Source organism: Erpetoichthys calabaricus, chromosome 1 (assembly GCF_900747795.2).
Source record: "Erpetoichthys calabaricus chromosome 1, fErpCal1.3, whole genome shotgun sequence".
NCBI lineage: Eukaryota > Metazoa > Chordata > Cladistia > Polypteriformes > Polypteridae > Erpetoichthys > Erpetoichthys calabaricus.
In genome coordinates, this window is record NC_041394.2 from 81,139,576 (window position 1) to 81,152,592 (window position 13,017).

General features: G+C 40.1%; 1 protein-coding gene across 2 annotated transcripts in view; it reads left to right on the forward strand.

Annotated features, from left to right (window-relative positions):
• Positions 1 to 13,017, forward strand: part of fosl1a (FOS like 1, AP-1 transcription factor subunit a) — a 35,532-nt gene that overhangs the window by 18,106 nt on the left and 4,409 nt on the right. For both annotated transcript variants that reach the window (XM_028802862.2, XM_028802852.2), the window contains exon 3: positions 12,246 to 12,353. In XM_028802862.2, coding sequence (XP_028658695.1) covers positions 12,246 to 12,353 — 108 coding nt within the window. The remainder of the gene's footprint in view (positions 1 to 12,245; positions 12,354 to 13,017) is intronic.

Genomic DNA, 13,017 nt, shown 5'->3' on the forward strand with positions numbered 1-13,017 from the left:
GAATCTGTACCAAATTGGAAGGTTGCTGGTTCGAATCCTGCAAATGCCAGCAGTAACTGTACTTACCTGCAATTACTTCATCCTGGGTCTGCCATCCAGCCCTGCCACCAGGTTCCCCAGTTTACATGCAAAATTTGGGGGTTGGTGGCAGGATTGGCACTTGAGCCACCGTTAAAAACCTTCCACTGTTCCAGTGTGGTGCTGAGGGGTCCAAATCCCGGTGGTCTGTTGTGTGGTGGGTGTGGCAATGTGCTATCAACACATGTTCCTAACCTCTACATTGTTGAAAGTGCTCTTGATTTTGTTGTGTAAGCTTTTCAGTTTTGATTATATTTCTAAATACAGTTGTGTTTCTGTAGGCTGTGGTAAAGGAGTTAAAGTTGTCTGAGAAAAAAAATGAAAGTACTCTGCCCTAGTTTATGAGTGATAACTTGACTCTGTTCCCCATGTGATGCTAGATGTCATCCACATTATATCACAGAAGAACATTGGCCTTGGGTAAAAAATCATCACTGGTTTTAGGATTAAACAATCTTCTTCTTCTTCTTTCGGCTGCTCCCGTTAGGGGTTGCCACAGCGGATCATTTTCTTCCATACCTGATATGGTATTTGAAGGAAACTCAGCCAGGTCGGGGTTAATTCAAACTTCTCTCATTTGAGCTTGAGCCCTGAGGGTCTAAAGAGTCATCATGGGCCTAAAGGAAGACTGATTCATAAAAGACTTTGTTTTGAAATTTATTTAGGTGTAATTAATTGTGACTCAGACTGGGTTTTCCCGCGTGCATATTTTACAAAAGCCAAGCTAGTAAGGGCTTTCAAGGGGTCAGCTCACATTTTCTGCACACTACTTGCTGGCTGATTCAGCTGCAGGAAATCATGGCATCTGAAAAGTGCAAGTCATACTCTTTATTTTTACACTCACATTACTTGTCTTTGTGTTCACTTACTCACTTTTTTTTACTCAGTTTTATTAAATCTGTTTACTTTATAAAATACGTACTGGTTGTTAGTCATTTGGCCCTTTATGGGACGAGTTATAGTTATTCAAACAGTTTACTTTCACATTTATTTAAACAATCATTTCCTAAACGGTTTATTTATAATCAATCAAAATATAATTACATCTTAATTTAGAGAATTAGAGAATGTTTCAGCAGCTTTCCAAAATTTAACAAATCATGATATAAATTGTGAAAGCATTTTATAAACTAGCATTTAATTTAATGAAAAACTAGCATTAAATAGAAAGAGTACCACTTGATACATGCATGTCATTTGGAGAGTCACAGGAAACTGAAGACTTGGTATTAACAAAGAAGGGGCCTGAGTTGCCTCGAAAACTTGCATATTGTAATCTTTTTATTTAGCCAATAAAAGGTGTCCTTTTGCTTGGCCTCTCACCAAATGCAGAGGAGAAATTCATCCTCAGTAGAAGGATTCTTGATTGTGAAGTGCAAATAGGGCCAGCACCACCATTAAGATGAATTAGGCATTCACCAAATCACAGATCATAAGCTGGGGGGGGGACCCAGTCACACGGTTTAGCTACAGAACAGTCGGTTGGCAGACTAATAAGTTTGGCCTAACACCGGCACTGAGTGCAAATAATCACATCGATATGCAGTCTCATTGCTTTCACTACAGGTAAAGGTGGTTTCACCCTAGCAGCATGGAAGAAAGCAGTCTCACAAAGAAATGCCATGGGAACACAGGGAGAACAAGCAAAGTGCACATAGAGACCCAGTAATGAACCGAATCAGGACACAAGGGCTCTAAGTCATGCCGACCACATCACCCCTCTTACCCAATAGTAACATGGCCATGCATCAATTAATATTTTTTAATCATCAATCATTAACATACTAAAAAAATAAATGTAAAAGCAAAAATGAACTCAGCAAATAAAGTGTACACTTTCTGCAGATATAAAAAGCAAAGTATGTATAAACACATACATTGTTTTAAAAATTCACTCAATCGGTCTGTTATTCATCCATTGTTCAGAGCCTGTTGGAAGGTTACAGAGGATTCATTTCGTGATAATAACAGCAGTAATGTGCATGAGCTTCAAGGGATTTGGTTGCTCTGAATTTGCATACAATAAAAACAAATAGAAGGTTCACAAAAGTTAAACAAATAAAGGACACAGAAGAACAGAAATATGCTTTTCCTAAATCTGATGCATTTTCCAAACTGGTCAAGGTCACACTTGTGTTGGGAGTACTCCATTGACTTTTATTTTTTTTTAATGTGCTGAAAAATGCAATGATGTATGAAGTCCATAATTATAATTTTATTTACTAACTCTCCCATATACTTTTATTTATACTTAAACACTATAAGGTCCCCGGCAATGGAGTTGTAGCCAGTCCAGGGCTGTTTTCGGCCTTGTGCCCAGTGCTGCTGGGATAGGTTCCAGCCCCCCATAACTGTGAAGTGGTTTTGAGAATATTATATTGTGTTTGTTGCAATGGAAGATTAAGTGGCCCACTCATTTTCACAAAGTGAAGCAGCAGCAGGGATTGAACAGTTGAGCTCCTAGTTTAAAATCAACTGCTTTAGTTTAGGGTTCTCAAATTCAGTTTCTGTGTGACTACAGCCCACTACTAAATCAGAAGGCAGTCTTTGCTGTGAATAAACATGTTTGATTCTGTGGGTTGTTAGATCTTCCCTTCTACCACATCAGTTCTTGTAACATTGCAGATTTTCTAAGAACCTCATAAGAATGTCTTGTGGACTGAAGCTGAGTAGTACTTCTCAATCCTTTGGTACTTTTTGTATATTCATATCCAAATCTTTTACTGATAAAAAAGACACTTTGTTATGAATACACATATAGCATCAATTTAGATTTCAGCTTCCATGCTGTTTGTAATTTATTGCTAGTTGGCAAAAGGAAAATAAAAAAAAAGATGAAGGACTGTTATTTTATAGACTCAGCTCTTCATGTGTTAGTGGACTAAACGTAACATTCTCAAACAAGCTTTATAAAATTCAGGGTCATCTTATGGGCTGGAGCCAATCCTAACAGCAGTGGGCACATGGTGGAAAGCAAGCCTTTCCACTGCAGGGATCACTCACACACCCACCTTGTGAGGACTGATGTGGGAAGTAGGGAGAAAACTCGAGGAGAATCCACAGAAGAACAGGGAGAACATGCAATGACTGTATGTGGGATTTAAACTCAGGAGTTAGAACTCCATCAACTGCCATAATTGGCTTTTACAGTAAATAGGAACGTTTATTGGAACAGACGTCTGTGGCAGGTGCAGCCCTCCAACGCTCGGTGCTTCAGACCACTGTGTTTGGACTCAGTGAGAGTCAACTGTATGAATTCAGAATTTGGGACGAAAACACAGTTTAAGGAAAACTACTGCAACACCATTCCAGACAATGTCTTTTTTTTAGAAGGCTAACACTTTGGAAAGTAGTGTTCTTGTGGCAACTTTGTCCTTATATACTGTAAAGAAATGTTTATTCATTTTCCAAGTCCAGTACCTGCATATTTAACTTACTATAGCACTTTAAAATAAATTACACCTATTTGTAATGAACAACAAAAATAATCAGGATAAGAGATATCTACAGAACTACCTAATAGGTGTAAGAGCTTCACTTTCATTAATGTAATTATTAATAATCATGTTTATTTGCATTAAGATAGGATAAACTTTTATGAAAATATATTTGACAGCTTAATTGCTTTAATTATCATTCTCAGTATGTAACCACTGGGAAATATTAATGTCTAATAACAAAATGATCAAGTACAAAATAAGTGGAAACCTGTTTTTCATTTGAAAGAGAAACTGACCATTTTTCTTTTGAATAAGAACAAAACGGTTGTGGGTTTCAATTTTGAAAGCAGAGGTGAATGAATGCAGATTTCACTTTCACATTTATGAGAATGAATGCCTTCTAGGTAGATCTATGGGTGTGGCAAAGAGCATATTTCTTAAAAGATGTCAGGAGAAATACATTCAGAGTGTCATCAAGACTTGTAGCGTATCATACTCTGTTATTAAATTGGGCACGCTTAACTGCTAACTTCCCCCTCTACGGTCCCAGGATATGTGCACATCTTACAGTACATATTTTAAATTACAGTGCTTATGCAATACTTAGAGTTACTGCAGAATTTCCAGAAAGAAAAAATGTTCAAATCAGCCGATCCTCTTACCATCCATTTGTGCCCTGCATCTGTTTTACTACTGTGGTGGGCTGGCGCCCTGCCCGGGGTTTGTTTCCTGCCTTGTGCCCTGTGTTGGCTGGGATTGGCTCCGGCAGACCCCCATGACCCTGTAGTTAGGATATAGCGGGTTGGATAATGGATGGATGGATGGATCTGTTTTATTAAATTAAAACAAAAATCACTGTATATTTGAATGTTTAAAAGCTAAGGTTATAGAGAAATTTTCCACCTTTCCCTGGTTATAGTAGACACTGCCTTCCTTTTTCATCTATCTATCTATCTATCTATCTATCTATCTATCTATCTATCTATCTATCTATCTATCTATCTATCTATCTATCTATCTATCTATCTATCTATCTATGGGTTGTCTGTTACACAAAAACTCCTGAATCACTAGGCCTTGAGCCTTGATCTTAATCAAGAGCTTATAATACACATAACACGACTCAAGAATTGGAGGATTCTGCCCTTTTCGGCCATATCATTGGGCTTTGGATCCTTCTCAGTGCAAGCAGTGGTGTGGCCAGGCGCCCTAGCTGACAGGAAAAGAACAGTTGTGTGGACATACTGCATTGCTGACAGGAAAATAACACCAACAACATCTGCTGACAGTAAAATGCATTGCGCAGGCCAACTGAACGTTTTCATCACTAACACCAGTCATACACTTGGTGTACAAATGAAAGTCAGATGTGACCAAAGAATTGGAGATGTGGGCTACCCTGGCCATGTAATTGGGCTTTTGGGTCCTTTCTTCTGACAGGAAAAGAACAGCGGGGCAGGCACACCGCTTGGCTGACAGGTAAAGAACTACAATGACATCTGATGACAGTAAAGGCCGACTGACCATTTTCATCACAAATGCAAGTCATACAGTCCCAGTGCAAAAGACAGTCGAACATGGTGTCGGCACCCTCAGTGGAGTGAAATGGGGGATGCTCTGTTTTGATAAGAAGCATCTGAACCATCTTTCTTTCGAGGACTGGAGGTTTGCGTGTTTCCTAGTCATTTTATCATTTCACTCACCAAACACAAGGATTGCATTTGCACAACACCCTTGCATAAACACGTTCATTGGGTTTTACATGATAGAAAAGGGCCAAACCATTTGGCTGTTTTGTATTACTTGAAAACATGCTTTCATTCTGTTGAGTCTCTGACCATTTCCAGTGCACTGCTGCTGTTTGCTGGGCTTGATGCCGTGCATGCTAGGAAGTAAACTGTCGATGCATAGTGAACACTTCCAGGCGGTCCACTTGGAGTATCCTTCAAACTGCTCATTTTAGAGAGGAGCTACAGCGCCAACCATTTCAAATGGCTGATGCTACTGTGAGTTTTTTCTGGGACTTTATGTTCGGTGCATTAGGGACACAGGCAAAAAACGGTGTAATTCTCTAATTACACCAATTTTATTTAACGGCCTTAAATAATTATTGTAATCATTTACTTGAGCTGGTAGCTTTAACCAAGTTGAAATATATTGTACAGTGCTGGTAATTATATAGCAAAGACGTTTTAAAATCTGCATCATTCATTTTAACCCAACAGGTGTCAAAATCTACAGGAGTGAGAATAAATAGCAAAAGTTAAAATAGGGACCTGTGTGGAAAATGTTCCCATTTTTATTTACCCATTTGTATCTTTATCTTAAAATTTTCCCTTGGTGTTAATAAAGTTTATTATATCTAATCTAATATAAAGACTTATTGAAATAATATACATAGAGTTAAGGACATGGAAAACAAAATGAGTAAATGCAAGATGATTAAAAATACTATGAACGCAGCCAATTGCCAGAATAAAACACAACATTGTAAATCCTGCTGCTGCATTCGATTTGGGCTGATAGGGGCCAGAGCCAATTCCAGCAGCTCTGGGTGGAAGGCCATTTTATGCACACACCCACACGCACATATGGCCAATTCTGAATCTTCAGTTAGCCTATAAAACAGAAAGTAGGTTATTTATACTGTCGTGCAAACTTCCAACATGTCTGTTGCAAAATCTCTGCTTATCCAGCCCTTCTGTATGGCACAAATGCGGGTGACTTGCCAGCTGCCCTAAAAGAATGTTCAATGTTAAATGGTGAGCTGTGACATTCCTACATCTTTTGAAGTCTGGGCAAGTATTTAACACCTTGTACTTCCATGTCAGATATGCCCACTGTGGGAGTACAAAAATGTTTATTAAAAGGAGAGCAAACATTGTCATCCATTCAATCAAAAGGGCAGGGCAGTTAAAGTGCCAAAGGCAGTCACTCAAGAAAGGAGGGTTGCATCAGTTAGGATGGTCATGGAATCTGCAAGGGTAATCTTTTAATTGTAACGGACTGTGGACTGCTTCACATCATGTCTCTCTGCTCTATAGATGCAAAGGAATGTCCTGCCTTTATCATATCCGGAACTAACCCTTTCTCTGCCAAAATCATTTCCTTCCGGACCATTGTGGCTGCAGTCCCACTTGCAGTTGAACTAGAAACACATTTGGGTCCCATACTTAATACAACTCATAGATAACTGAATCACAGAACGCATTAAAGATGTTAATGTGTAGTAGTGTATATATATCTCTGAGACAGAACAGTTCCACAAAATAGAAATAAATTCATAAAAATGATTAACTAGGAGCTTACTGAAGGTTTTAAACAGCATCCAAACTCTTCCTTTTTGCTGCACTGATAAGGATTTGAGCTCATTTGGATTCTTGAGACCACAGTACAGAAAATCCTGCCAAGTTTTCTTTTCAGACTAAGCTAGTATTTCTCCTTTTATGAGATGAAGCACCTTGGACATCTATGTTGGTCAAAAGCAGCCTAACTGATTCTTGACCAAAGGAAAATGATGATGCTGATGAAGAGAGAAAAAAAAATGGTCATTGCAGGAACGTTGACCCAAAGAGCAGTAAGTTGATCAGCCATCACCAACTGAACAAATTTCACCACATTGCAGCAGTGGTTTAATCTTTTTGTTCCAGTGGCAAAAGAAGGAAATGGCTCGCCATCTAGGAATGCGTCGAGTCATTCTTTTGAGGTCCAGCCTCTCCCTTTTCCTCTTGTGCACAGATCCAGGTAGGATCACACTGGGACCGGCAGGAAACAGCAACGAGGTGAGTCACCCGACTGCAGGCTGCCAGCTGAGTCACCACAGACTGCCATGACTCATGAGTCGCCATGTTTGCACCGTGCCATCTCATGTATCCAACTGGCAAGAGAAATTCAATCCATCTGCCGTTAGCCACTGAGCATAGTTAGGTAGCTGATACAATTCATATAGCTAATGAAAAGTGAAAAACTAAACTCCCTGCTGACTGAGCAGGCAATATCAAAAACCAATGCTGAACTTCAGTTTTATTACACGAGTTTGTGTTCAAATTAAACAGATCAGTAAGGGACTGCACTTGTTCAAAATATGTCTAGCTATGTGTCATTTTGAGAAATGTTATGTTTTTTAACTGTTTGAGCTCAGGATTAATTTTATTAATGAAACCCTAGAATGAAATCAATACGTACAGGGCAGGAGACCAAATGAGAGTGGACTCCAGCTCATTGTACAGCTACTGTCTCACACACACACACACACACACACACACACACACACACACACACACACACTCACTCACTATGGAAATTTAGATGTCTTTATGTCTTTTTGCAAACTAGTCCTTATGCCTGTGGATTCTATGAAAATATGAGACCAGGCCAGTTTTCCTAAGAAGGCAGACTGGGTGCTATATTTTGAATGACAGTAGTTCATCACTGTATATCTGTTTTGTATTGCTCCTGTCTCAGATTTAAGTTTGTTGGGCTCCATTTATTAGACATAGTAGGACTTTAAAAATGACCTTTTTAAGAAGATGGGCTTTCTCTCTCTCATCTACCAATTAACTGCTACAAGCTGAGTATTTTACAGACTGTATGGAGAGTTGGGCTGAAAAGATGCAAACAGACATGCCATCTGCCTTCAGCAAAATGCCCAGTTGGTCTGATCAGTCAAAGCACTTACATAAGCGCAGCATAGGAACACATCTCGCATGCAGTGTGACTCACAGATCGTCTGTCCTTTTAGCCAGCAGGACAGCAGCTGCCCACAGTCCTCTCAGTTCTTGATCTCTGACTGCGAGTCCAGTGTTCTCCTCTTAACCCTGAACTACCACTTTCATAGCTACTCTAGAGTAGCTTGTAAATGACCAGTATAAGACTTTATAGAATAACAGACCCCAAACCAAACAAAAACCGCAAATACTTGAACACTGTTATAATTAAAACAGCATTTAAAGAACGGTTGTTCCAGCTCCTGGTGAAGACTAACAGAACACTAACAAAGAAAGGATTCGCTTGGGTCCTTTTAACTTCTTAGGAAATAATACATCTGGGCGGTAGCATTACCACAAAGTGTACATTCTGAATTCTCCTGGTTTGTGTAGCATTTCTTAATGCTGTGAGGAAATTAAAATTTTGTTGCACCCTATTCTGATTTGAGCCATGTTATTACAATGACCACCTAGCCTCATTAAATCCAGCAATTTGGACCTGTTTGGTTATACAATGGTAACAATGGAAACAATGGTTGTTGGAAGTCTCACATGCCCATTAGGAAAAATCTGAGAGACCTAGAGGAACAACACCATGACCCCTTTGTTAACAGTAATGGTGTCCACCATCTTTAGATATGCTGTATGTGGACTGCAAGGTTAAGACCCTGAAGAATGGATAGACAATAGGACTATATTTACAGATTTCATTACATTGACTGTCATTGGTCACTTACCATCATGCTGTTCTGGACTTCTCTGGATGTCACACTCATTCAGGTTTTTTTACTGTAGACCCTGCATCCTCAGCAGTGAGTCCTACTCCACCTTTGGATTGGATAGCCACCTGATTTTCACAAAAGGGTAACATACACAACAGTTCAGTTTTATCAACACTGAGAAACAACACACACTGTGTGAACAGAGAATGTCGTAGTGTCATAGTGTATATCAGTATATATATATATATATATATATATATATATATATATATATATATATTGTGAAAGATTAAGGTCTCCGTGACCCCTTGAACCCTCAGACTAGACATCAGACACCAGATAAAAGTCCAAATATTGGTTTATTAATAATAATAAAGTGCACAAAGCACCCTCCTCTCCACAATACTCAATAATAAATCAATAATCAATACACAATAATCAATCCTCCAGACGCGTTGCCACCCTTCCACCCAGCTCAGCACAACGTCTGGCATTTCCCATCGTCCTTTTATATTCCCTGACCCGGAAGTGTTTCCCATCCTACAGTCCATGTGATTTCTTATCACTTCCGGGTCAGATAAAAAGTCCTTTTCTTCAACCCGGAACTTGCCTACCACGAACTTCCGGGTTATAGGGCACAAACAACTCTCTGGGCCTCCCTGCAGCATCATCTGTTGGCCCCTGTGATATCCAGCAGGACTGTAAAGGAAAACTCCATCGTCCATGATTCCCTGCTGGTATTTGGGGCACTTCCATGCAGCAGGGACAGCTCCATCTGGCGGCCTGGGGGTGCTGGCCAGGGTGAAAGGCCGGCCATATCCCACAATATATATATATATATATATATAAAACTTAAAATAATGCATGAACAAGAAAAGCCATAGCTGATTTTCTTCTTCCAGAAATTCAGAAAAGTATTCTTTAATTTAATTTTCCATACATCAGCCTTTTGCTAAACTCATTTATTTTTGGGAGGGATAGATCCAATCCAATCAGTAGGACCAATCAAGGTAGGAGCCAGTCCTAAATGGGTTCCAAACTATCCCTGAGAACCCTCACAAACACACCCAAGGTCATTCATACTAATTTTGAGCTGCAAATCAACCATCATGTTGATGTAGAAGGATGGCAGCTTAATTAGTAAAATACCATTCACACGCTGGAAGAATGTGCAAATTCTACAGATTGTGCCTAGACTGGGATCTGATCTCAAGTATTTTGGACCTTTCAGGCAGCAATGTTGTTTAACTGGGTTACATTAACTCAAAATATTAAAATAAAATGTATCCTAAAGGGGGCGGCACGGTGGCGCAGTGGGTAGCGCTGCTGCCTCGCAGTTGGGAGACCTGGGGACCTGGGTTCGCCTCCCGGGTCCTCCCTGCGTGGAGTTTGCATGTTCTCCCCGTGTCTGCGTGGGTTTCCTCCGGGCGCTCCGGTTTCCTCCCACAGTCCAAAGACATGCAGGTTAGGTGGATTGGCGATTCTAAATTGGCCCTAGTGTGTGCTTGGTGTGTGGGTGTGTTTGTGTGTGTCCTGCGGTGGGTTGGCACCCTGCCCAGGATTGGTTCCCTGCCTTGTGCCCTGTGTTGGCTGGGATTGGCTCCAGCAGACCCCCGTGACCCTGTGTTCGGATTCAGCGGGTTGGAAAATGGATGGATGGATGGATGTATCCTAAAGTTTAGAAACTTCAGACTATTCTCTTCTATTTCTTTTTCTCACATACTTTTCTCCCTGCTTCTTAAAGTGTCACTTAGCCTTTTAACGCACAGTGAAACTCTGCTTCTGGGCTTAAATTTTACTTTCATTATGAGTTTACCAGTAACGGCGCACTGCATGATAATGTGCAGTGAATACACTTGACTTGAGCATTCCTAGTTGTCATCCTCTTTCTCTGTATGTTTAGCATTCATTTGCTCAGAGGTTAATGCGCTTGCTGCTTCCTGAGCAGCTCTCCTTTTCTCCACCCTAGTGGCCCGCTTCTTCTCTTCTTTCATCGGCATCTTTTTGCGTTAAAACTGATTAAGTCAGTGTTTGTGCTGTAATTACTTAGTACGTTTCCTAAATTTTTCACTTAAGCTGGCACTTAAGTCTTCAATCTGCCTCAAGAATGATTTAAGATATGAAGAGGGAGGGGAAGTGACGGAGAAGGTGGTAGGGATGAGAACGGCACCCATACGCATGCGACGCACGGCTGCCCTACTGGCCGCTGCTGAGAGTTAATTCTACAATAAAATTAAATAAAAATCAAAAGACGAGTAACCTTGGAGGTCAATCTTCACCCCAAAAACGGATAGTAGATGTCATGTAGTATATGTGCATCAAATCTCAGGTCAATAGGTCAAACAGTTTGCGAGCTACAGGTGATTTAAAATCCTGGGCAGAGAAACGAATAACCACGTTAGCGTATTATATATAAAAATTGTGCTAGGGGCACAATTCTGACTCTCAGTTTTCAAGAAAGTGATTTATTTCGGGCATCCCTGAATACTGTTTAGGCAGTTCTTAAGTATTAATCTATCTGTGTTTGTGTGTCAGGATATGAGGTTGTGGACACCATAACTCAGAAATGAATCACTGAGTTCAAATATAACTTGGCACTTCTATTCTTCTTCTTTCGGCTGCTCCGGTTAGGTGTAATTTTTTGTCATAGAATGTTAAAGGTGTTCTTTCTCAGCAGTGCCACCTTCTGGATTTAATAGGCATTTGAAAGCTACCAGAGTTTAGTTCAAGCACATAGTTAAATTAAATATATGATTAACTTTCTCAAATAAAGTTTGCGAAGTCAGTACATGGATGGTGTAAATAAGCAGCATAATTACATTTTTATAACCTTTTAGAAGCTGCACAGTAACACCTAACTCCCTTTCTCTTGGGAGTCCAGGGTGACATTGCTTCTTACCCAATCACAGTCATTTACTCTTTTTTCTAGGCTAACGGAATAACTGAAGTCCTGAGGAAATGCATTTGCTCATCTTCCTGGGAAATTACTTTGTAGGCTTGCAAATTGAACCCAAAAAGTGGTTGAGGACGGCTTTAAATGTAGCAAAAACACACTTCTTTAAGTGTGCAATATTTCAAGCCTCCTTTATGCATTTTTCTCTAACTCAGTTGACACATGCTAGGATTAGATAATTAACTGTCCTTGTAATAACTGTACAGGCAGAGCTGTTTCTATTTGCATGATGTAATGCTTGTGCTATGGGACGTTGGAGGTTGGTGCAAACAGTCTAGTCTCAGTCAAAAGATAAGAAGACATGGCAGAATAGATACTCAATATTTGCCTTTCTTTTTGCTTTCAGCTTACGCCTGAAGAAGAGGAGCGACGTAGGGTGAGGAGGGAACGGAACAAGCTGGCAGCAGCCAAGTGTCGCAACCGTCGTAGAGAGCTCACGGAAACACTACAGAAGGTAAACGTGCAGAGAAGGACAGAAACAAGTCCTCCTACAGCCCAGCAGGCCTGACACCCACACATACATGAGCGTTACATTCTGCACATTGCTGAGGCCAAGGAATGCGCACAGTGATTTGCAAATGCTGCTCTGTACCAATCAGCTGGCAAGCAACAACCTGCCAGAGGAATAAAAAAAGTGTCGCTAAAGTGAACTTTTCTGCAGGGTGATAAGAACATAAGGGCCTAATAAATAAACAAAATTAAAGAAATTTTTAAAAAGGCAAGCACAGTATTTTATATTAGGTTCAAATATGAATGTAATGTTCAGCTAAAGTCAAAATTTTAGGACTGTATTAGACTAATCCTAATCATTTGGTCAGCTCTTCCATTTTTCCAACTGTAATACTGTTAGCTTCAATTCTCCTTTTCTAACCTATGTCATCATTTGACATCCTTCAGACAGGCTCAGCCTAACAAGACAGGTACTGTAGGTAACTGCTAGCCTAAGAAGGCTGCAGCAACAGGCCCAAAAGCACATGGCTAATGAAAGCAGCAGAGTAATACTAAAGACAGAACTAATGGCTTATGGGAGTTTCAAAATGACTGAAGATTTTCAGGATATTACCCTCAGATTAATCAAGATAACAACAAGCTTATGACCTAATCATGTCATAGCAGTC